The sequence below is a fragment of the Dromiciops gliroides genome, chromosome 4, assembly GCF_019393635.1.
Source record: "Dromiciops gliroides isolate mDroGli1 chromosome 4, mDroGli1.pri, whole genome shotgun sequence".
Classification (NCBI taxonomy): domain Eukaryota; kingdom Metazoa; phylum Chordata; class Mammalia; order Microbiotheria; family Microbiotheriidae; genus Dromiciops; species Dromiciops gliroides.
The window spans coordinates 227,412,609-227,435,991 of record NC_057864.1 but is presented as its reverse complement, the minus strand read 5'-3'; the positions used below and the strand labels follow the sequence as shown (position 1 = coordinate 227,435,991).

The following is a 23,383-nucleotide window of genomic DNA, read 5'->3' as shown; positions in this document are numbered from 1 at the left end:
GGTCATAGAACTTAGAGCTAGGACCTTAGAGATCATCTAATTCGGGTCAGAATCATTTTACAGTTAAGGAAAATGAGGCAAAGAGAAAATGGTTCTCTAGTGAAGAAAACTATTGTATTCCCAAAAATTTCTTCCTGGTTGGGTGAATTATTTTCAGTGATTTATCTGGCTACCAAGAAGTATTCTAGGGTGCAAATGTGTAGCATTGAACCAATGTGCTTTCTACAAAATTCTTTTTTTTTTCTGTGCTCACTTGTATCCATGGTGAAACTAACTATAGGTGGCAAACTTGGGGAGACTATAAGCTCATCTTCCTTAATTTATAGCTTAAGTAGAAATATTAAGGTTTTTATTCAAAAGAAGAGAAATCTGGGGCAGCTGGGTAGCTCAGTGGATAAAGCACCGACCCTGGATTCAGGAAGACCTGAGTTCAAATTTGACCTCAGACACTTGACACTTACTAGCTGTGTGTGACCCTGAGCAAATCACTTAACCCCCATTGCCCTGCCCCCCCCCCAAAAAAGAACAGAAATCCAAAGAAAATGTAGAAATTCTGTGCTTAATTTCATCTGTGCCTTTTGAAACCAAAAACCCATGGTAAGGGGCGGCTAGGTGGCGCAGTGGATAAAGCACCGGCCCTGGATTCAGGAGTTCCTGAGTTCAAATCCGGCCTCAGACACTTGACACTTACTAGCTGTGTGACCCTGGGCAAGTCACTTGACCCCATTGCCCCGTAAAAAAACAAACAAACAAAAAAAAACCCATGGTAAGAGCTGTGTCCAACACTTAGATATGACTAAGCCATTGTCTCTGTACTTCATTTTCCTTAACTGTAAAATAATGGGGTTAAATTAGATGATCTCTAAGGTCCCAACTCTAAATTCTGTTACAGTCGATCTTTGATATTTAAAAAAAGCAACAATGATATCCAATATCAACAATAAATATTACCCTCCAAATTCCTTTTATATGGAAGATTAGCATTGGTTTCAAATATATTTTCTAATGTCACCATCACTCCCCCATAGCCATTCCTGTACAATTACATATATATATATATATATGTCTGTCTCTATACACATATAATTTGTTATATATATACATATATACATATGTGCATATATGGTAGTGAGTTCTCCATCACTATAGGTTTTTAAGTAGAGAGCAGATGACTTCTAGTTGTAGATGGATATTATAGAAGGAATTTGGTTATTCATTGATTTTGGCTTGTTGGTGTTTCTTTAATAATAATCATTTTTAATTAAAGTTTTGAGTTCCAAATTCTATCCCTCTTTTCCTTCCTCATCTCCCTCCTCCCTGAGGAGATAAGCAATCAGATACAGGTTATATATGTACAATTATGTAAGACATTACCATGTTAGTCCTTTTGTATAAGAAAACTTGAATAAAAGAAAAAATGTAAGAAAGAAAATGAAAAATAGCATGATTCAGTCTGTGTTCAATCAATATCAGTTCTTTCTTTGGAGGTGGATAGTATGCTTCATCATTCATCTTTTGGGATTGTCTTGGATCATTGTATTGCTGAGAATAATTAAGTCATTCACAGTCTTCATCCACACAGCTAAACTGAAGTCACATTCTACCTAAACACTTTAAGTCTTATTCAGAAACTAAGGAATTGGGGGAGAGGGGTGTTTACAATTACCCTATCTTTGTTTCCTATTAAAGAAAACGCTAGCAAATTTTCTTTTGGTTCTGGCTTTCTATGAAGCCTTTCCTACCACCACTTTAGGACCAGTCAAGTGGTCTACTAAATGGAGTGACTCTCCCCAAACATAGGGACTTGTATTGTTGTTATTTGTGGGGGTTTTTTTCCCACCTCCCTTAAGAAGAAACTGGATTTGTCTACTTCCTTCCCCTTTAGCTTTGAACAAATTAATGCAACCATACTACTTTTTTTATAAATTTAAACATATATAAATTAAATATAATAATGGCCAAAAGATGTTTGCCTATTCTGTTAAATTCACTTCATTACCCAGCTGCCCCTTATCCCAAAGTAGAGCCATTTATGGGAGACAGAAGACCTGGGGTCAAATCTTTGCCTTGCTAGTTGGACCTCATCTGAATTTTCTCATCTGAAAAATGAGCACTTTGTACAAGATGATACCTAAAATCCATCCCAGTTCTAAATTGCTGTGATTCCATGATGTCTCCAAAAGCTGAGTGGAATGCATATCTAATCAGGATAGATGTAAGAGACAGGTCTTGTGGATCTCTCCCTGTTCTTTTCAGGAAAGTGCTTCATTTTCATTCAACAAACAGTTATTAAGTAATTGTGTAAGAAACCAACTAGGTACTTTGCCTGCTAGGACTTTCATTTGATGAGTTGCATATTAAATATTAACTTTTTATTTTTATGACTTCTGAAAACATTTCAGGAATGGGTGTTGGATTTCTTTCATTTGTACCCATTTTAGGACTGCATGATCAGATCAATAAATATTTATTGAGCATCTACTACATACAAAGAAAGTTCTATGTTAGGTTGAGGATAGAAATCATTGAAATTTAACAAACATTTATTAAGCATATACTGCGCGAAGGTGCTTATGCTAGTCTCTGGGGGAGATACAATTTAAATAAGGCAGTGGTCCCTATTTTTATCAAACTTTTAGCCCAAGAGGACAGTATAATATATACACAAATGCTATAATATATAATTTTACATGATAAGTGAATACTAGAAATATATAAACCAAGTATTTTGTGAGGAGGAATTCATTACCTGCTGGAAGAAATTAGGGAATGCTCCCTTGTGCAAGGGAGCATTTCAGTTAGGCTTTAGAGATGGGTAGAAAATCAACAGATAGAGGACTTTGCAGGCATACAGAATAAGCAAAACAAACACAAAACTGATATTAGATTCAATTGAGACTTGGTCCTGGACCTCAAGTTGTTTACTGTTTAATTGAGCAGACAAGAAACAAGCACTTGAAAAGTTAAATAAGATAAAGTATTTAAATAAAAATTTAAGAAAAAAATTTTTAAAGAGAAAGACATAAGGCAGCTGTCACAGAACAAACTTCAACTGTCCTTTCTCTCATTTGCATTCCACTTGACTTCCTCTTCCCCCACTGTGTTCTGCTCCATATCTGCCCATTTCTTCTATCATGCTCTCTAGAATGACTGTTCCATAATTAACAAACTTTTTTTGATCTTAAGGTTCTGCCTTTCTCACTCCTTCCATCTCCTGGCACTTATGGAAACATGTCTCTCTCCTGATAATACTGGCTGCACTTTCATTCATATCCATTCTCTTTGGTGAGCGAGTTCAATACCCTTTGCGTCCCATTTCCACTATCACCATCACTCAGCCATCTCTCTGCCTGAGTTTCATTCGATACAAATTTAGCATACTATCTAGATTCTGATAGCTACTATTTATCAGCCCCGAGAATATTCTCCCTCTTGTCCCATAAAGTTTAGTGCCTTGTTTATAGTCTTCTTCCCCACACTAACCCTTTTTCTCATTTTATGAGACTCAAAATACATAATGGTATTCTCTCAAATACCCTAACTTCCCAGTTCACAATTCTACTCAACTCTTATGACCTCCATATGGTCTTATGACCATCCATTCAACCTCACTTTAAAGGTAGGAATGATCATACCATTGACCTTGCCATCTCCCACAAGCGTTCCATTTCCATGTTCAAGAACTCTAAATTTTGGGGGGCAGTTAGGTGACACAGTGGATAGAGCACTGATCCTGGATTCAGGAGGACCTAAGTTCAAATCTGGACTCAGACACTAGCTGTGTGACCCTGGGCGAGTCACTTAACCCTCATTGCCCTGCAAAGAAAAAGAAAAAACAAAAAAACCCACAAAAGAACTCTAAAATTTCCTTATCTTATCATAATTGTATCTTTCTAACTCTTCCTATGCCTCCCTCCCTCTAAACAGACTTTTTGTCCTTACTATGTAACCCTTCCAAGCCTCAGTACTATCCAAAGCTCTGGCTATGTTCTACTTCTTTCCCAATCTTGACTCTTTGGTGTACTAGTTCAATTCTATGGTATCCTCTAATCTTGAATCCCTTGATTTCTAGTCACCACATGTGACTAGTCAAACTCCAATCCTGGATTACTCCTATTATTCTCTTCTCACACTCCTACTTATAAGCTGAATGGTACTAGAGCGAATCATGAAACTGTGCTGACTGGTCTATTAAAATTTATATTAGCTAATCTCAACTAAGCATTCAGTATAGTAAAACAATCCTACTACTTCTCCCTAAGTGATTTCTTATCACACTCTCCACAAACCTTTTTCTTCTCCAAACTTTCCATGCCACTCTTTCCCACTGCCTCACTCATTTGGCTTCCTTGACCACCTCACCTCATACTTCACCAGAAAAAGTGAGACCATGTACTTCTCTATCTTAGTTCTTCTCTTACCTTGGTTCTTCTCAGTTTCTTTTGCTGGCCCAAGATTCTATCCTAGACCTTTATATATATATATATATGTGTGTGTGTGTATGTATATATGTATATATGTATATATATGTATATGTATATATTTTTTTTTTTCTCTTAGTGATCTCATGGGCTAAGTGATCATATCTATGCAAATGATTCCTAGACCTATTTATCCAACCTTCATCTTTTTCCTTAGCTCCAATTCGACATCACCAACTGCATGCATGTCCCACAGGAGTTTAAAACTCAACATAACCATAACAGAACTTTGTATCAACCCACTTCCCCTTCTGAGCTTGCCTATTACTCAGGGGAACCAACTTTCCTATAAAATGAGTCATCTGATCACTAGGTCACCCAGTCACCCAAGTTCACAAGATCAATGTGATGTCCACTTTCCTTATCTTCTCTCTGTCATGCAACCTGTATAGCCAGTCAGTTCCCAGATCTTCTAATTTATTTTTCTACAGAATCTCTCTTAAATTTCTCCCTCTCTCTACTCAAAAAGCCACCATCCTCTTTGTAGTATCCTTCTAAATGGTCAGTCTGTTCATCTCCCTGCACTCCAATCCACCTGCCAAAAGTGTTATTTTCCTAAGGTATAAATCACACTCTATTCAGTAAACTCAGTCATATACTGTTACTTTCAGGACTTTTGTTTGGCCTTCAAAGCTCTCTCATATTCGATCCTCCTACATGTACTCTATGATCCAGTCATACTGGCCCACTTGCTATTTCTTGCACACAGCTCCCCATATCTGTGCCTTTGCACTGGCTAGTCTCTTTTCTTGAAAGGCTTTCCCTTCCAACCTCTAAGTCTTAGAATTCCTGGATTCTTTTAAGATTCAGTTCAAGATCCACCTCTTCTAAGAATCTTTTGCTGCTTTTCTCCCCTCTAAAGTTACTTTCCATTTACTCTGTATTTGTCCTGTATGTACTGATCTATATATTTTGTCTCCCACATTAGACTAGGGGCTCCTTGATGGTAGGGACTGGGTATTTTTGCTTTTTATTTATATTCCCAGAATTTAGCTATGTGTTTACTATATTCTGGTACATTGTAACGCTTCTTAATTGATTGACTAAATGATCAAAGAGGGATAAAGGGAAGGGATTTGGAAATAGTCTGTAATGATATGTTCACAATGAGGAGGAGTGTGTTAGAAAATTAAATTGTGTTTTGTATACTTTGTTTATTGAGACAGGGGAGTATGTAATATATTATAGAATTATTTTTCTTACCTGGAAAGACTTAAGTGAACTGATGATGAATGAAGTAAGTAGAACCAGAAGAACATTGTACACAGTAACAGCAACAATGTGTGATGATCAGCTGTGATTGACTTTACTTTTCTCAGCAATACAATGATCCGAGACATTTACAAAGGACTCATGATGGAAAATGCTCTCTACATCCAGAAAAAAAACTGTAGAATCTGAATACAGATTGAACCATACTATTTTTACTTTTTCTTTTGTTTTTCCCTTTAGTTCTGATTCTTCTTTCACAACATGACTAATGTGGAAACATGTTTAATGTGGTTGTTACATTTATAACCTATATCAGATTGCTTGCTGTCTTGGGGAGGGGAGAGGGAAGGGAGGGAGGGAGAAAAATTGGGAACTCAAAATCTTACAAAAACAAATGTTGAAAACTATCTTTACTGGGAAAATACTATTAAGAAAAATATTTTTAAAGAATTATTCCTCTTAAAAGTGGCTAAAATATAAAAAATAACAGTAGTTACAGGGCTAAGTTAGTTTTTTTGGAGAAATTTATTTTTAACCTCATCAGGTTCTGCTGTTGGTTTTCCTGTTGGCAATAATATTTCTTACCATAGATTTTTCTAAGACAAACTGTTTCTTGAGCTGCTTGTGCCAGCGTTCAGTGACTAGCCTGGTAATTTCTGTTTGATTTCTCTTATGGTATGTACAATTAGTCCTCAAAGTCCCTTTGGTCCTTTATCAACCAGAAAGCCAAAATATAACTTGTTTTCCTAATTTTTTCTACCCTCTCTTTCCCTCCAGAATGGCTGCAATCTGTTCAAGCCACCATGATCCTTTCCATTATATTCAGTGTCCTTTCCTTGTTCCTGTTCTTCTGCCAGCTTTTTACTCTCACCAAAGGTGGACGATTTTACATCACTGGAATCTTCCAGATCCTCTCTGGTAAGTTATATCCAAAACAAGGTGGGAAGAAGGTCAAAGGATCAGAAGAGAAGACATAAGACATACAGACACCCATTGATCTTTAGAATACACTGAATATCATTGTCACTGTGACCATTTGAATGAAGGTGGAGGAGCGCCCTGTTGACTTCTTCAGAAAGTAAATACAGCATCTGGGAAAGAGATTATGAAAAAGGCATACTTAGAAAAGTGACTCTTTTAATCCTGGGCATTAAACTATTTTAATAGTAGCTGCCCTACTCCAAGTCATTAGCTGCTTACTCCTCAGAACTGAGGAGACTCTAGATGTATTTGTTCTTATCTCAGCTGGCCCTTGTTTCATAGAAGCTGGTTTTGTGTAAGATTTGATCTGTGGAGCCAGACATGGCACATTAATTGTATTGACCATAGGTGTCCTTGCATAATACTGTACAGGGAACTGGGATCACTTCTGCATAGAATAAAGGAATACCTACCCATACACACATACCCCAAAATGGACTCTGAAATGTAGCAGGGGTAGTAGGTATCTAGAGAAGGGAACCAGGATGATGGGTTGACTGGAGACTACATGCCATGTGAAGATCAAGTGAAAGAAAAAGTAACAAAAAGAAAAGTAAAAAAAAATAAGAAGCCAAATGATGACTATCTTTAAAAAAAACACTTGAAAAACCTTCATGTGGAAAAGATATTTGACTTAATAGAATCATATTCATTCAACAGTCCATCAACAATCATTTATTAAATACCTACTATGTGCTAGACACTATGCTAAGCTTGAAGACTACAAAGAAAATCAAAAGATAGTCCCTGTACTCAGAAAGCTCACAGAGCATATACAAGCAAGATATATACGAGGTTAATAATAATGAAAACAATAATAGCTAGCATTTATGTAGTTATTAAGGTTTGTAAAGCACTTTTCAAATATAATCTCATTTTGTCCTCAACAATCCTGCAAGGTAGTTGCTATTTATATCCAAATTTTATACATGAAAAAACTGAGATAAGACAGGTTAAGGGGCTTTCTCAGGCTCACACAACTAATAAGTGTCTGAGAGAGAATTTGAACCTAGGTTCAATGCAATAAATATTTATTAAGTACCTACTATGTGCTGGTCACTGTGCTAAACACCAGGGATATAAAAGGATACCAAAAAAAGATACTGGGGATATAAAAGACAGTCTCTGCCCTCAAGGAGCTTACATATAATAGGAAAGACAACATGCAACCAAACATATACAAAGCAAGCTACGTACTGAAATAATAGAAAACAATTGAAAGGGAAGGCACTAGAATTAAGAGATGTTAGGGGGCAGCTAGGTGGTGCAGTGGATAAAGCACTGGCCCTGGATTCAGGAGGACCTGAGTTCAGATCCAGCCTCAGACACTTGACACTAGCTGTGTGACCCTGGGCAAGTCACTTAACCCTCATTGTCCAGTGAGAGAGAGAGAGAGATGTTAAAGAAATCTTCATGTAGAAAGTGGGACTTAAAAGAAGCCAGGGAAATAAGCAGTCGAAGTGAAGGAGGAAGAGAATTCCAGGCATGGGGAACAACCAGAGAAAATGCCAAACTGAGAAATAAAATGGCCAGGAGGCCAGCATCACTGGATGAAAAGAGCATGTGTCAGGGAGTAAGGTGTAAGAAGACTGGAAAGGAAGGAAGAGACTACGTTATGAAGGGATTTGAATACCAAACAGAGCATTTTGTATTTGTTCCTGAAAGCAAAAAGAAGCCTCTGGAGTTTATTGGGGGAGGGTATGGAGTAGTAACATGTTCAGATCTGCATTTTAGGAAAATAACTTAATGACTGAATGGAGGATGGATTGGACTACTAACAGACTTGAAGCTGGCCAACCCACTGCAGTCTACTGCAATAACACAGGTGTGAGGTGATAAGGGCCTGCACTAGAGGGTTGTCAGTGTCAGAGGAGAGAAGGGGGTATTGTAAAGGTGAAATCAATGGCTTGGATGGTAGATAGGGACATGAGAGATAGTGATGAATCCAGAATGACTATTAGGTTGGGAGCTTGAGTGACTGGGAGGATGTTGTTGCCCTTTACAGTAATAGGGAAGGGGGTATGGAAAAGAAGGTGAAGAAGTGAAAGCTAGGGAAGGTTTAGAAGGAAAGATAATGAATTCTGTTTTGCACATATTAAGTTTAAGTTGTCTACTAGACATCTAACTTAAAATGTCCGAAAAGCAGCTGGAGATACAAGATTGGAGGTCAGCAGACTGGGGCAGAAAAAGTAGATTTAAGAATCAGCATAGGGGCATCTAGGTGGCACAGTGGATAAAGCACCAGACCTAGATTCAGGAAAACCTGAATTCAAATCTAACCTCTGATACTTGACACTAGCTGTGTGACCCTGGGCAAGTCACTTAACCCTCATTGCCCTGCAAAAATTGAAAAAATAAAGAATCAGCATAAAGATGATAATTAAATCTATGGGAGCTGATGAAATCACCAAGTGAAGTAATATAGAGGGAGAAGAGAAGAGCACCCAGGATAGAACCCTGAGGGACATCTATTAATCATAGGCATAATCTAGAAGAAGATTCAGAAAAGAAAGCATAGGGGTGGTCAGATAGGTAAGAGGAAAACTAGCAGAGAGTAATGTCCCAAAAACCTGTAGAGAAGAAAGTATAAAGGAAGAGAGAGTCATCAACAATGAGAAAGGCTGTAGAGAAGTCAAGGGAGAAGGAGGATTTAAAAAAGGCCATTGGATTTGGTAACTAAGAGATCATTAGTAACTTTGAAGAGAGCACTTTCACTGAAATGGCAAGGTTAGAAGCTAGATTGTAAGGGGTTAAGAAGAAAGCGAGAAGAGAGAAAGTGGAGGAACCTATTGTGGACAACTTTTTCTAGGAGTTTACCTACAAAAGGCAGAAGATAAACAAGATGATAGTTAGCAGTGATGCAAGGATCAAGTAATGTTTTGTTTTGTCAAGATAAGGGAAACATTGGTAGGAAGTAGGAAGGGAGAGATTGAAACTAAGTGAGAGGGTGGGGATAACAGAGGAGGCAATCTGTTGGAGGATATGTGATGAAATGGAATTGCTTAAACAAGTGGAGGGGTTAGTCTTGGTAAGGAATAAGGCCACTTCATTATGTGAAACAGGGGTGAAGGAGGAGAAAATGCCAAAAGGCACCTGAGAGATAGAAGAGGAGGAAGGGGGAAAGAGGGAACTCACTGTGAATGGCCTCATTTTTTCTGTAAAGGATATGGGAAGGTTCTCAGCTGAGAAGGGTAGGGAGACCCATGGGAGGTTTGAGGAGAGATGAAAGGGGTTTGGAAGAGCTGCTGTGGAGAGTAGAATAGTGAGCTGATAAAGGAGGCGTAGTATGATTGCTGAATAGCAATGAGGGCCCAGTTGGGGTTACATAACATAAATCTGTAGTGGACCCAGTCAGAACAAGTTCATTAATTTCTCTACTTTCTTTTAGCAGCACATGTGTAGGCACAAAATCAACCAATGGTGGGAATGATCCAAGGCTGAGGCTTTAATAGGGGGCCTAGGAATCCAAGAGAGGAAGATAGCGTAGAGTTGAATTGGTTCAATTGACTCTTTAAGAGTCAAAATGGGGAAAGGTGGATGGAGAGAGTGGCTAGTACAAAGGAGATGGCCTGGCAGAGAATTGTGATGTCAAGGGAGGGAGGAAGGAGGAAAATTTGGAAGTGGTGATGGGGAACAAGGAATATTCAGACTCCCTCATCTCATTCAATAATCTGAGAAGCCAGTACTACAAAGGATAGCCAAGGAAACTATGTCATCAGGGAAAATCTAGGTTTCAGTAAGAACAAGTAGATGGAAGGAGTGCAAGGGTAATAGATTTAAGATGAAGGGAGGTTTGTTGCCAATGGAACTGGCATTCCAGATGGCACAGTAAAAGGACTGGGTGGAGTAAGGATGAACCTTTGGGACAGGACAGTGTTGAGTCAGGTTTCAGTGATGATCTGCAGATCTTCCTCATTCCAGGTTTCGTGCTTTATCCATTGTGCCACCTAACTGCCAAATGGGGATAATCAAGAGAGAGACACCAGCATTAAGAGTGATTGGAGAGGGGGTGGCTAGGTGGCACAGTGGATAAAGCACCGGCCCTGGATTCAGGAGAACCTGAGTTCAAATCCGGCCTCAGACACTTAACACTTACTAGCTGTGTGACCCTAGGCAAGTCACTTAACCCCAATTGCCTCATTAAAAAAAAAAAAGAGAGAGAAAAGCTGGAGCAGAAACACAGAAGCAGACAAGGACAAGATTTAAAGAGTGATTGGAGAGGGGTAGCTAGGTGGCACAGTGGATAAAGCACTGACCCTGGATTCAGGAGGTCCTGAGTTCAAATCCAGCCTCAGACGCTTGACACTTACTAGCTGTGTGACCCTGGGCAAGTCACTTAACCCCAGTTGCCTCACCCACCCCCCAAAAAAAAGAGTGATTGGAAATGATTTCTTGTAGAAAATGGGATTTTAACTGGGATTTGAAAGAAGCCAGGGAAACCAAGAAAAAGGAATAAAGAGGGACAGCATGCCATACATGGCAGACAGCCTGTGAAATTGCCCAGAGCTGAGAGATGGAATGTCTTGTGCAAAGAACAGCAAGATGTCTGGTCTTCTGGATGGCGGAGTGCCATGAGTTAGGTGCAAGAAGACGAGGATGATAGGAAGAATATAGGTTATAAAGGACTTTAAAAAAGAGGATTTTATATTTGATCTCAAAGGTGATAGGGAGCCACTGGAAAATAGAGGCAGGATATGGTGAGACATGTGCTTTAGGAAGATCACTTTGACAGCTGAATGAAAATGAACTGGAGTGGGAAGTGTCTTGGAACAAGGTGACAAAATGTTTTCAGTAGTTCAGGTGTGAGTTAATGAGGTTCTGCACTAGGATGCTGGAAGTATCAAAGGAAAGAAGGAGGCACATACAACATATGTTATGAAGGTAAAATTAACATCTTGACAATGAATCAGATATGGGGAGTTGAGAGTGAGTAGTCAAGGATGACACCTTGGTTTTGATCCTGGATGAACGACAGGATGATAGTACCCTCAATAATAATAGGGAAGTTAGGAAAAGAGAAGGGTTTGGAGGAAAAATAATGGAGTTTGGTTTTGGTCTATTCAAGACATTCAATAGGCAGTTGGAGATGCAAGTCTGGAGATTAAGAGAGAGACTATGCATGGATAAATAAATTTGAAAATCAATCAATTATCAGTAAACATTTGTTTAGCACCTACTGCATCCAAGGCACTATATACTAGAGGTACAACGAAAGGCAAAAGATAGTCCTTGCTTTCTAGGAGCAAATCTGGGTAGCCAAGAAGTAGAGATGAGAAAGAAGAACATTCCAGACTTTGGGGACAGCCAGTGAAAATGCCCAGGCTTTGGAGATAGAGTATCTTTCTTGAGGAATAGCAAAGAGGCCAGTAGAGATGATAATTTAATCTATGGGAGCAGCTGAAATAACCAAGGAAATTAGTATGGAAGAAGAATAGAAAAGGATCTAGAACATGGACCTTGGAGATATCCAGGGTTGGTGGGCATGACCTAAACAAAGATCCAGCGAAGCATGTTGAGGAGTAGTCATATAGGTGGTAGGAAAACCAGAATAGAGTAGTGTCTCAAAAACTTAGAGAGAAGAGAGTAACAAGGAAAAAAACGTGATCACCAGCATCAAAGGCTGAAGAGAGATCAAGAAGGATGAGGGATGGAAAAAAGCCAGTAACTTAGAATGTATGTAAATATTCTGATATATAATACATAATAATATATACTTATGCTCTGAAGTAGTAACATTAGAATAATAGATTTAAGCAGAAAGGACCTTGGAGGACCTCTAACTCAACCCTCTCCTTTTACAGGTGAGGACAATAAAGGGCTCCGTGAGAATAACTGACATGTCCAAATTCACTGTCAAATAACAGTGTCAGTGTCAAATGACACCATTGAAGTATCAATTGGGATTTAAACCTAGGTCCTATGAATCCAAGCCTAGTACTCATTCCACTGTATCACAACTTGCTTTTCTTAGCCCCAAAAGACAAAACTAGGAACAATGAGTAAACATCTATTATATACCTCGTACTGTGATAATCACTGGGGATATGAAGAAAGATAACAACAACAAAAAAGAAGGAAAAGAAAGTTAACAGTCCCTATTCATGAGTTCACAATCTAATGTGTGAGACAATATGAAAATAACTATGTACAACCGAGCTATATATGAGATAAATGGGAAATAATCAACTGAGGGAAGGCATTAGAATTAAGAGGGATGGGGAAAAGGATTTCTGTAAAAGGTATTTTAGATGGGACTTGAAGGAAGCCTGAAGACAGAGATGAGGAGGGAAAGCATTCCATGCATGGGGATCAGCCAGTGAAAATACTCAGAGTCAAGAGATGACGTGTCCTGTTTGAGGAATAGCAGTGAGACTAGTGTCATCAGATACTAGCATATGGGGTTGGGAGGCTAGGAAGGATGGGGGAAGTGTAAGGTATAAGAAGAGAGGTATAAGAAGAGAGAAAGGGGCCAGGTCATGAACAGCTTTGCATGCCAAACAGAGGTTATCTTTTGAAAATAAATATAAAATGCAGCAGCTAGGTGGTACAGTGGATAAAGCACCGACCCTGGATTCAGGAGGACCTGAGTTCAAATCTGATCTCAGACATTTGACACTTACTAGCTGTGTGACCCTGGGCAAGTCACTTAACCCTCATTGCCCCACAAAAAACAAAACAAAACAAAACTATATATATATATATATATATATATATATATATATATATATATATATATATATATATATATATATATATATATATATATATATATGTGAAAAGTTTCCTATAGACAATTAATACCAATCGTAGTGTATAGGTTCTTATAAATTTTAGTCTAGCAGTTACACTCCCTATGTCACTAGATTTTAATTCTATCCATTTAGTTATTAGATATGCTAGCCTCCAGAGGTTTGCTGGAATTAGGGGTGTAAACTTCAAGTTATTAATTTCAAAAAGAACAATGTGTCGAAGCACCAAGTCCCTTTATTAATGTCCAGCATAAGTCAGTATTGTTCCTTTTTCTTTTTTTCCTTTTTCTTTTTTATCTTTTTTTTTTTTGTGGGGCAATGAGGGTTAAGTGACTTGCTCAGGGTCACACAGCTATTAAGTGTCAAGTGTCTGAGGTTGGATTTGAACTCAGGTCCTCCTGAATCCAGGACCAGTGCTTTATCCACTGAGCCACCTAGATGCCCCTGTTGTTCCTTTTTAATTCTGAGTAAAATCAAAACATGATTAGTGTGAGGAAACCATTATGCACTTAAACTTTTCCTATTCATCTTGATTATTTGTCTTTTAAATATCACCATGAACTTTTGGATATAGATTAAGAAAATTGGGGTGGGGGTGAATAGAAAGAGCACAGTTTCTTTACTGGTTTCTCACAAGACCTGGTTCCACTAAAGCTAGAGTTGGAAACTATTTTAAGAAGCATCATATGTTGTTCAGGGATGTCAGATTTGAAGACTGTGAGGCTGGGGATGACACAAGAGCTGGGATGGTGGAAATTCTGTAGCTTAATATTAACAACAGGCAATATAGTACTTTAAAGTTTACAAAGTATTTTATATTATATTCTCCCATTTGAGTGTCACAGCAACCCTATGAGGTATTACAGGTATTATTACCATCCCTATTTTTCAGAGGCGCAAAGAGGTTAAATGACTTGTCCATGATCACAAAGCTATTTAATGTCAGAGGCAAGAGAAGAACTTAAGTCTTCACACTTCCGCGTCCAGAAATGTGTCAGTTACATAAAAAGGCTAGCAAGTTCAGAATACTGAAAACAAAAATTAATCAAATTCCATAAAAATATCAGGAAAGGCAGAACTTGAGAAGCTATATAAGGCAATCAGTGTTAGAGTTCCCACAACTTCATGCTGGTGGTCCTTCTGATGAGTTGAGGAAAGTGCTCATCAAATAATTCATGTTAATTAAACTGCTCTCCCTATTTGGACCTCGGTTTCATCATCTGTAAAATAAGTAGTCTGGCAAATACAGAAATCTGTATAACATGATTGTACATACACACCCCCACACACATATTTAAAACCTATATCTGATTGCTTGCTATCTTGGGGAGGGGAGAGGGAAGAGAGGGAAGGAGAAAATTTGAAACTCAAAATCTTATAAAAATGAATGTTGAAAACAATCTTTACATGTGATTGAAAAATAAAATACTACCAATTACTAAATAATAAGTAGTCTGAACTAGATTAGTTCTTTGGTCTATTCTGTCTTTACTGTATGCTATAGGGAAGTGAGCATGTAGAGTCCTGTCCATGGAGCTATGATAAAGGATGGTAGTAATAGAATGCTTCTTCTAGACAGCCAGAAATACAAGGATAGAGTGCTGAGTCTGGAGTCAGGAAAATCTGGCCTCAGACACTTAGTTACTGTGTAACACTGGGCAACTTACTTAACCTCTGTCTTCCTCAGTTTCCTCAGTTTGTAAGATGGCCTACCTCCCAGTATTGTTGAGAGGATCAAATGAAATCATATTTTTAAGCACTTCACACAGTTCATAGCACACAGTAAGTGCTTAAGTTAGGGGCTTTTTTCCTTTCTTGTTTGTAATTCTTACACTCCTGCTGAAAATGTACACTGAATAGAAGATTTCTGGTTATAAGGCTCTAGGTTCCAGAACAAAAGATATGAGTTCTTGGTAGTAACAGGCAGTACATTTAAGTTTTCTGCCCTCAAAAAAAAAAAAAGAGTAAGAAAAAGAGTAGTGGATCCCACTTTCACTCCCTAATAACCATGTTGTATACTTCCCAATAGAATGTAAGCTCCTTAAGGGAAAAGATTGTTTTGTTTTTATCTTTCTGTCCCCAGGGCCCAACACAGTACAAAGTAGGTATTTCATAAATGCTTATTTATTGAGTAATCAAACAGTCTATCCAGGTCATTGTTCTTGTATTTGGCCAATATGCTCCCAACAGTGTTTTAACAAATAGTCCAGAGATTACAAATCTTGCTTACATAGTGTGAACTGTAGTGACTTTATTTGTTTCACTGATAGTTCTGGCTCAACGTCAAACATTTACACCAACTGCAGTCTTACAGAACCTGACAGTGGAAAAGCTTTATTTGGCAGCAGAAAGCAAAATATTAAGGCAGATCGTCAAGAATTGGACTTTGTCGCATTCCTAGACAACAATGTGTTGACTGGGGATTTGTGTTCTTCATGACTTTGTTATGGATTCAAGAGATGTGTTAATTCCAAAGGGATTGATATTTCAAGCCCCAAAGAGTAAACTTCTATGGTTCTCAAACTTGCTTTAAGAGATCCATATAAACTTGTAGTCAGTATGGCAGCCTGAACATAGACAGCCTAATCTACCTTTAATGACTTCTTCAAACTAGAACTACACAAAAAGTTAGCTAGCAACACATGGACAATAGGAAAGAGGTCTGGCAGGAAAGCCGTCTCCCAGGCAAATCCAGAGTCTCAGCTTTGAGAAAGCCCTCCTCCCTGCCAAGGGCAGAGTAGTTAAGAGGAGTGGTGTTGGACAGTAGCTTCAGTAAGTGAAAGTGTAGCAGCAGCTCTCAGACAAGGATGTCCTGGGTGCCCATGTATTCAAAGTCACAAACACTGTCCTAAGATACCATAAAGAGCCCTGAAGATCCAGTGCTCTTAACCTAGATCTAAGGGGTAATTAACTCTGAGAGGTGGCATTCAGTACAAAATGCAGAATGAAACCAAGCAGGGTGGACTACTTCACTCAAAATCACAACTGGCCGCCATGTCACAAAGCTCTTAATCCAAGAACTAAAGCTGATGGTAAAAAAAATCAACCAGTATTTACAAATATTGCAAATCTAGAGAGCACCCAAAAAAAGAAAAAAGTTAACTGTAAAAAAACTGCAAGCAGAGACACAAAGGAAAGAATGGATTTTCTTCAGGTTTACCTGAAGAAAAGAATTACCTCAGTTCTTTAGACATTGGTGGAAGACAAGTAGACAAAGCTGCTACCTGATTACCTAAAAGGAATTAAAGAGAAATTTTTAAAAATGAAATAAAATGTTTGGAGAAGCATGTTGAAAAGAGAATAGCTTAGAAGAGAAATTGGCAAATTTTAACCAAATAACAAACTTCCTGAAAACTAGAATAGACAAACAAAAATCAGTAACTGTGAGACATCAAGAAGCATTCAAACATAATCAAAGGATTGAAAAGATAGAAGAAAATGTAAGATATGTAATATAAAAAGCTGACCTAGGAAACAGTTCAAGAGATAATTTGAATTCAAACCATGGTTAAAGAAAAGTCTATACACTGTATTTCAAGATAATACAAATAAAAACTGCCCAGGTCTCTTCAAAATAGAAGGCAAGATAAAGATAAAAAGAATCCATCAATCACCTCCTGAAACAGATCCCAAAAGGAAAAACCTCAGGATTTTCTGAGATAAAATCCAGAGCCCCAATGTCAAAGGAAAAAAAAAAAAACACCTACAAGCATCCAAAAAGGAGTTCAAATACCAAGTATCCACTGTAAGGATCACACAAGAGATATTGAAATACAATATTCCAAAAGGCAAAAGATACAGGTTTACAGCTAAAAATAAATTATCCTGCAAAGATGAATGTAATCCTGCTGAGTGTGGAAGAAGTATAGAGCTTTAATGGGCTTTCAAGCATTTCTTAAGAAAAGACCAGAACTGAGAAGAAACAGAAATGCAAACAGGAATCCAGAGAAAATTTATTTGTGCAATTGGAGGAGGCTGTATGATGATGTAGTACTAACACTCTACTGGGGGAAAAAAAGAAAGAAGTGTCCCTTTAAACCTTATTATCCTAAAAGGATATTGAGGGAGCTAAATTACAAAACAAAACAGAGGATCTGAGTGTGAAATGGTTTGTTCTAAAGGTTTCAATAGGGAAAAGAAAAGGAAATGTAAAAGCAATACATTAGTGTAGAAAAGAGTGAGAAAGGTGTAGAACTTGCTATTTCTTATAATTAGGGTGTGTGAAAAATAGGATACAAACACTGAGGGGGGGCAGTGGTGGGAACCAAATGAACCTCACTCTTAACTGAAATGGATAAAAGGAAGGTTGAATACAGACATATATATATATATATAGATATATATATATATATATCTATATATATATATATATATACACACACACACACACACACACACACACACACACACACACACACACACAGAGTTTCCTGTAGAAATACATCAAACACCACAGGGAAGTGAATGAGGATGGGAGGGGAAGGTTAAGAGGAAGTATAGTACTGGAGAGGACATAATCACAAGCAAAACAAGCTTCCTGATCTTGAAGGGAGGATTAAAAGGAAAAAAAAATAGAATCTAAGGGGGTGCCTATCAGATGACCCCAAACTTCTCCCAGAAGCAAAGGACCATCTTTTAAATTCCAATATTACACTAGTATTGCTAGTCAGGGAGCAACATAACTTCTAAATAATAAAGCTCTTAGAAGGTATGGGCTGACTTTAAAATATAACAAAAAATATGAAGAAATAAAATAAAGTTATTTTCCCCAAAGAAATGTATTATCCAAAAAAAAAAGGTCAGTCATGTGGTAAACAAACCCATGTGTTCCACTGGCATCCTTGAAATGTTAGGAGAAAGTAAGAAAGGCTCATGGGACATTGTCAGGCATGGATGAGTCATGATCTGCAATATTGGAGAAAACATCCACAGTGATTACATCACAGATCCTTCTGGAGTATGTGAGCACTTAGGAAATTAACTTTATCTCCTTTTTCTGGTCTTGAAACTATCCAAGCTGACTATTCTAATTAAATTGAGTTTTCTTCATTTCTGAAGTTCTGCCAGCTCCAGAGACCAGACACAAATAGAAGGTGACTTTTCTAAGCCCATGCATATTCACCAAAAATTTCCATTTCTGTATCTGTGGGCTGGGGATTCAACCCAGAATTTCCCATAGACTAATACAACTGGGATACATAGATGCCAGCATATTTCTCAAAAGGAACTGATTGATGTATTTCCTCCTAACTGAAACCCTGTCAGTATTATCAGCTTTGACTTAGCTTTAGGTTATTATCACTATCATTAGCTTATTACCAATATTATTACCTAGATTTTATCCTTTATTATCACATCCTTTCTAGGCAGCGCACTATTAGCACCTCATTCTCTAACCACCCTTCACTAGGGTCACTTGCCATACTCCTTTCTATAGGTAGACTATTATTCAGTTGACAACTTCACATTTTCTTAAAGAGAAGATCCCCTTCTCAATAGAAAGGAAATTCTTTTTTCTGGGAGTTGTGACTTGAGAGTAAGGAGGCCAACCGGATGAAAATACTTAAGGACTAGTGGTCTTAATAATAGTCAGTGTGGTCCCAGAAGATTAGGATTATGGTTCCTTCAAAACTGCAGTGGATCATTAGCAGTTGTTTCCTTTATCAAACAGTTATCAAGACCTTAGTCAGCTTTCTGTAGGTAAGAAGTACAATAGCAGTTTGTGATTCTAATTCTACTTGAGTTCTAAGATAATTGCTTAGCTATCTCAACCAGGGCCAAAGGAGTAGGAGTTTTCTTCTCTGACTAGAAAAAGAAAACTTTCTGGACCTTATTAATTCAACATATTCCAACTTCTGCACTTTGCTTAAACAAAGTGGCAGTGTACAAATAGCTCAAATAGTATTGAGGTTAAATGTAGGTGGTCCTAGGGGCCATCTGGGAAATTTAGAATGAAAGTAATCTCAGTGGCATGTTGAATTTATAATGGGATCTCTGGTAGAAACTCAAAGACCTTGTTTTTAGTGGCGAACAGAGTAGACTTTGTGTAGGCATAAGCTAGGGCTGTTGACATCCATGGATTTTTTACCCTCTACTTTAACAGAGATGTGACAGACATTATTGGGATGCTGGTCTTCTCTCCCTTCACTACAGAATCCTTATGCTGAGAGAGGAGATGTTCCTTTACCTTCTAGTTTGTCCTGTATCCATTCATCCTTATCTAAGGTTCAGAGAATAACCTCAGTTCTTATGGTGGAAGACAAGTGAACAAAGCTGCTACTGATTAGAAAATTTACTAGTTTATTCACTGCATAGCCATTCCAGACCCTTTCATTTCATTTCAAATACTCAGTTCTATTTTTCTTTCTCTGCCTTCTCCCTCCTTCCTTTGTCTTCTCACTCATTTATTTTCTTTCTTCTCCTCTTCCTTTTCCTTAGAGACTTCCATAAGAATTGGAGTCTTTGAGTCTCAAAATTAGAAGGGATTGCAAAGGTCATCTGGTCCAACTTGTGGCAGAGTTGTAATCCCCTCTACCCCATCTCAGTTGTGATCATTAGGAAGTTATTGCTTATACTGAGCAAAATTTGCCTCTGCAGCTTCCAACCTTTGCTCCTAGTTCACTCCTTGAAAGCCAAGAAAGACAAATTTAATCTTCTTCCACATGACAGCACTTCAAATACTTGATATAGCTATCATCTGTCCCCCTACCCTTTCTTTTCCCAGTGTAACCATTCCCATTTTCTTCAAATTGGTGCTTCTTCATTGATTACCCTCCTTGGGGAAAATTCTGTCCCTGTCCTTCCCAAAGTGTGATCCCTACAACAAAACACAGTACTCCAGATATGAATTAATCAAGGTATTGCAGTGAAATTACCATGTTGCTCTTTCTGGACACTTTTCTTGGGATCAGGACCTGTAATTTCATCAGTATAACATTGAAAATATGATGAGGGCATTTGTTTGATAAGGATAAATGTAAGACATTTTCTTAATCTGGGGTTAATTTGGTGCAGATAAAAGAGATCTATTTTTTTCTGAGTTTCATTTCTTCCAGATTCTCCAGGGCCACAAACACTCTGGGATTATTTGGCCTCTTTTCTCTGCTTCAAAGGAATGTCTGGCAATGACTTGTGTTGGCAAACAACTGTAGATGTATACGTAGTGCTTTCTGATGTTCAGGATTCAAACCTTTTTTTTTTTTTTGCCTTCCTGATTTTATACAACTTTGTTGACTAAAATGCATTGAAATAAACATCAGAATAATTCCCTGATATTTCACTTCTTTGCTAGAGTTAGCTATCACAATGTCAACTTACCAAGAATTTAGTGGAAAGCACTCCTCCCATTATTCTTGTCACTGGCCTTCCCTAAAATTAGAGAAATGAATGTGCAACAGGAAGAAAGAGAATAATTGTGGGAAATATATTGAAAGCACTTAGAAAGTAGGAGCTATGTTTTCTGTATTTTTGTGTTGTTTATTTTGTGAACTGGGCCTGCAAATTTCACTGGTATTGGGAACATTTAATGAGGACACTACCAATCAGCCCCTATTCTGAAACTTAGGTCTTAGAGAGTTGCCTGAATTTGAACTCAAATCTTTAACTCATATTTCTTATCTTACCTAATGTAGTACTTGTTCTTTAGTAGATGCTCAACAAGTATTTAATGAAGACTCTTTCTACCTTTCCCTAAGGTTACTTACTACATACTCTAAGTTGATTCTTTTCTCATATCCTGCAACTCTTCCTTTTGCAGGCCTGTGTGTACTGAGTGCAGCGGCAATCTACACAGTGAAACATACAGAGTGGCAGCACAACATGGAATATGCCTTTGGCTTTGCCTACATCCTGGCTTGGGTGGCCCTCCCCTTGGCTCTGACAAGCGGAGTGATCTATGTCATCTTGCGGAAACGTGAATGAAACTCCTCCGAGCTGCCCATAGGAAGCTCTGGATATCCCTATGGAAGGGAAAAGGAAAACAGTGAAACACAAAAAGAAATAACCAAAAAATCCAAACCAAACCACAAAAATGGAGGGAGGTTACTGTGTTGATATGTATATAATATCTATGGTTTTTTAAAAAACCTATTTATAACACTTTCTACATGTATGTACATAGCATTGTTTGCTTTTGTCTTGACAGTATGCCGTGAGTTAAACCCTAAAGAAGTGCCTAAGAAAGTTCAAATACTAACAGTGTAATCAAAGTTCAATATTTTGTTTTGTTTTAGTTTTTCCTTGAAATCAAATGATCACCTAATATTTTTTTCTTCCAACTTCCACTCCATTCCTTACTGCCCTCATTTGAAGCTGAATACTTCCCACACATCTGTACCACTTTCCCTCATTTAGAAAACAATATACACCCAGTCAATCGCAAATGAGCATAACCCACAAGCCCCTTTATGCTGTATGAATTAAACATAAACTGCTTAAATTTCAAATGTGTGCATTTCCAGGGACATTTTCTCCCTTTGAAAACTACAACCCATGTGAAAAGACAGCTAGCAACTTTGAAGCATTTCTCCCTTTCATGTAGGTAAATCAGTGACACAGCCAAATGAGTGATCAGCTAAGCCACATCTATAAAATGGTGCTATGTATTTACCATTCCTTATATTGCTAGTCATTTAACCTACTCACTGGAAAACTCTGTTAACAATTTTACAAGATAAGGTAAAATGGAGAATTGAATAATTTTGTGTAATATAAATGGCCTACAAACTGCTTTTGTACTTGGGCTGCTATCATTTCTTTCTTCTTTTTTAAAAAATAAAACCTTCATAATACTCCCTCCTTTTTTTCTTATGACAAGCCTCTAGACTCTCCGGGGCCATGAACACTCAGGGCTCATTTGGGTGCAGCCTCTTTTCTCTGCTTCAAAGGAATGTCTGGCAATGACTTGTATTGGCAAACAACTGTAGATGTATATGCAGTGCCTTCTGATGCTCAGACTCCAAACCTTTTTTGCCTTTCTGATTTTATACAATTTTGTTGACTAAAATGCATTGAAATAAACATCAGAATAACTCATTGATATTTCATTTCTTTGGTGGGGTTAGCAAAGATAGTGGATAAAAACCCGTTGTGGGGAATAAAGGGGGAACAAGGTGGGGAGGTTATTAAGGGTGTCCTGAAAGGTAGGTCTTTCTGTTTCTGTCATTTGGTTAAGCATGTTGCAGAGGGCCAGAGTCGACACAATGGTTTCATGCCTTTATATTCCTCAGAGAAATCATTGAAGACATCTAATAATTCACTGCTCTTTGGAAAGGGCTAAGATCTAGAGCATTATGCAAGGTTAAATTAGTGTAATCCATTCTCATGAATTATAGGACCTAGATCCATTGAGTTCATCTATAGGTAATTTCAATATACAAATTTCACTATTATTTAAGAAGGATTGTAAGATTTCGTGAAAATATAAATTATAGGCATCTGGGGCCAAATTTCTGTCCATTGCAACAAATTAATTGGGGTGGCCCAGATTTAATTCCAAGGAGCTTCCAGGGGCTAAGGGAAGGAGTTGCCATCTCTCTCTAGCTTTGGCTCTACTTGGGCCCTTTTAACCCTAGGGATCAGCGAAAAGTGAGAGGAAAACCCTTCCCAGGCCAGAGGAGTACCTCAAACTTTTTCACTCCTTTTATCTGTGTCAAATCTTTGTGCAGGAGTATGGCCTATACTACCTCTCCTACAGTCTCCATTCCTAGGAGGGATTATAAATACATCATTTTTAAGAACTTACAAAAGCAATGCAGTAAGAGTTCAATAAGCAAACAACTGATTTATCATTGAAGACAGAATAAGTCATTTACCTGCATCTTCTATATTTAGTTAGATTCAGTTACTAGTTCTAGTGTTTGAAAAGCAACCCCCTCTCTATCCTTCAATTAACTCATTTCCCACCTTTGTCCATGGTCTTTTCTGAAGTGCCCTGTCCAAAGGTATGTTAGGAGTGCCTCC

General features: G+C 37.9%; 2 protein-coding genes across 3 annotated transcripts in view; both read left to right on the top strand.

Moving 5' to 3' along the window:
- PMP22 (peripheral myelin protein 22) overlaps positions 1-22,456 on the top strand; it is a 61,499-nt gene extending 39,043 nt beyond the window's left edge. For both annotated transcript variants that reach the window (XM_043999610.1, XM_043999609.1), the window contains exons 4-5: positions 6,471-6,611; positions 21,180-22,456. In XM_043999610.1, the coding sequence (XP_043855545.1) occupies positions 6,471-6,611; positions 21,180-21,343 (305 nt within the window). In that variant the 3' untranslated portion in view covers positions 21,344-22,456. The remainder of the gene's footprint in view (positions 1-6,470; positions 6,612-21,179) is intronic.
- The window catches only part of LOC122752702 (zinc finger protein 850-like), a 1,092,329-nt gene that overhangs the window by 828,644 nt on the left and 240,302 nt on the right, over positions 1-23,383 (top strand). Inside the window, 1 exon segment of the mRNA XM_043999585.1 lies at positions 12,198-12,208. Within this exon segment, the coding sequence (XP_043855520.1) occupies positions 12,198-12,208 (11 nt within the window).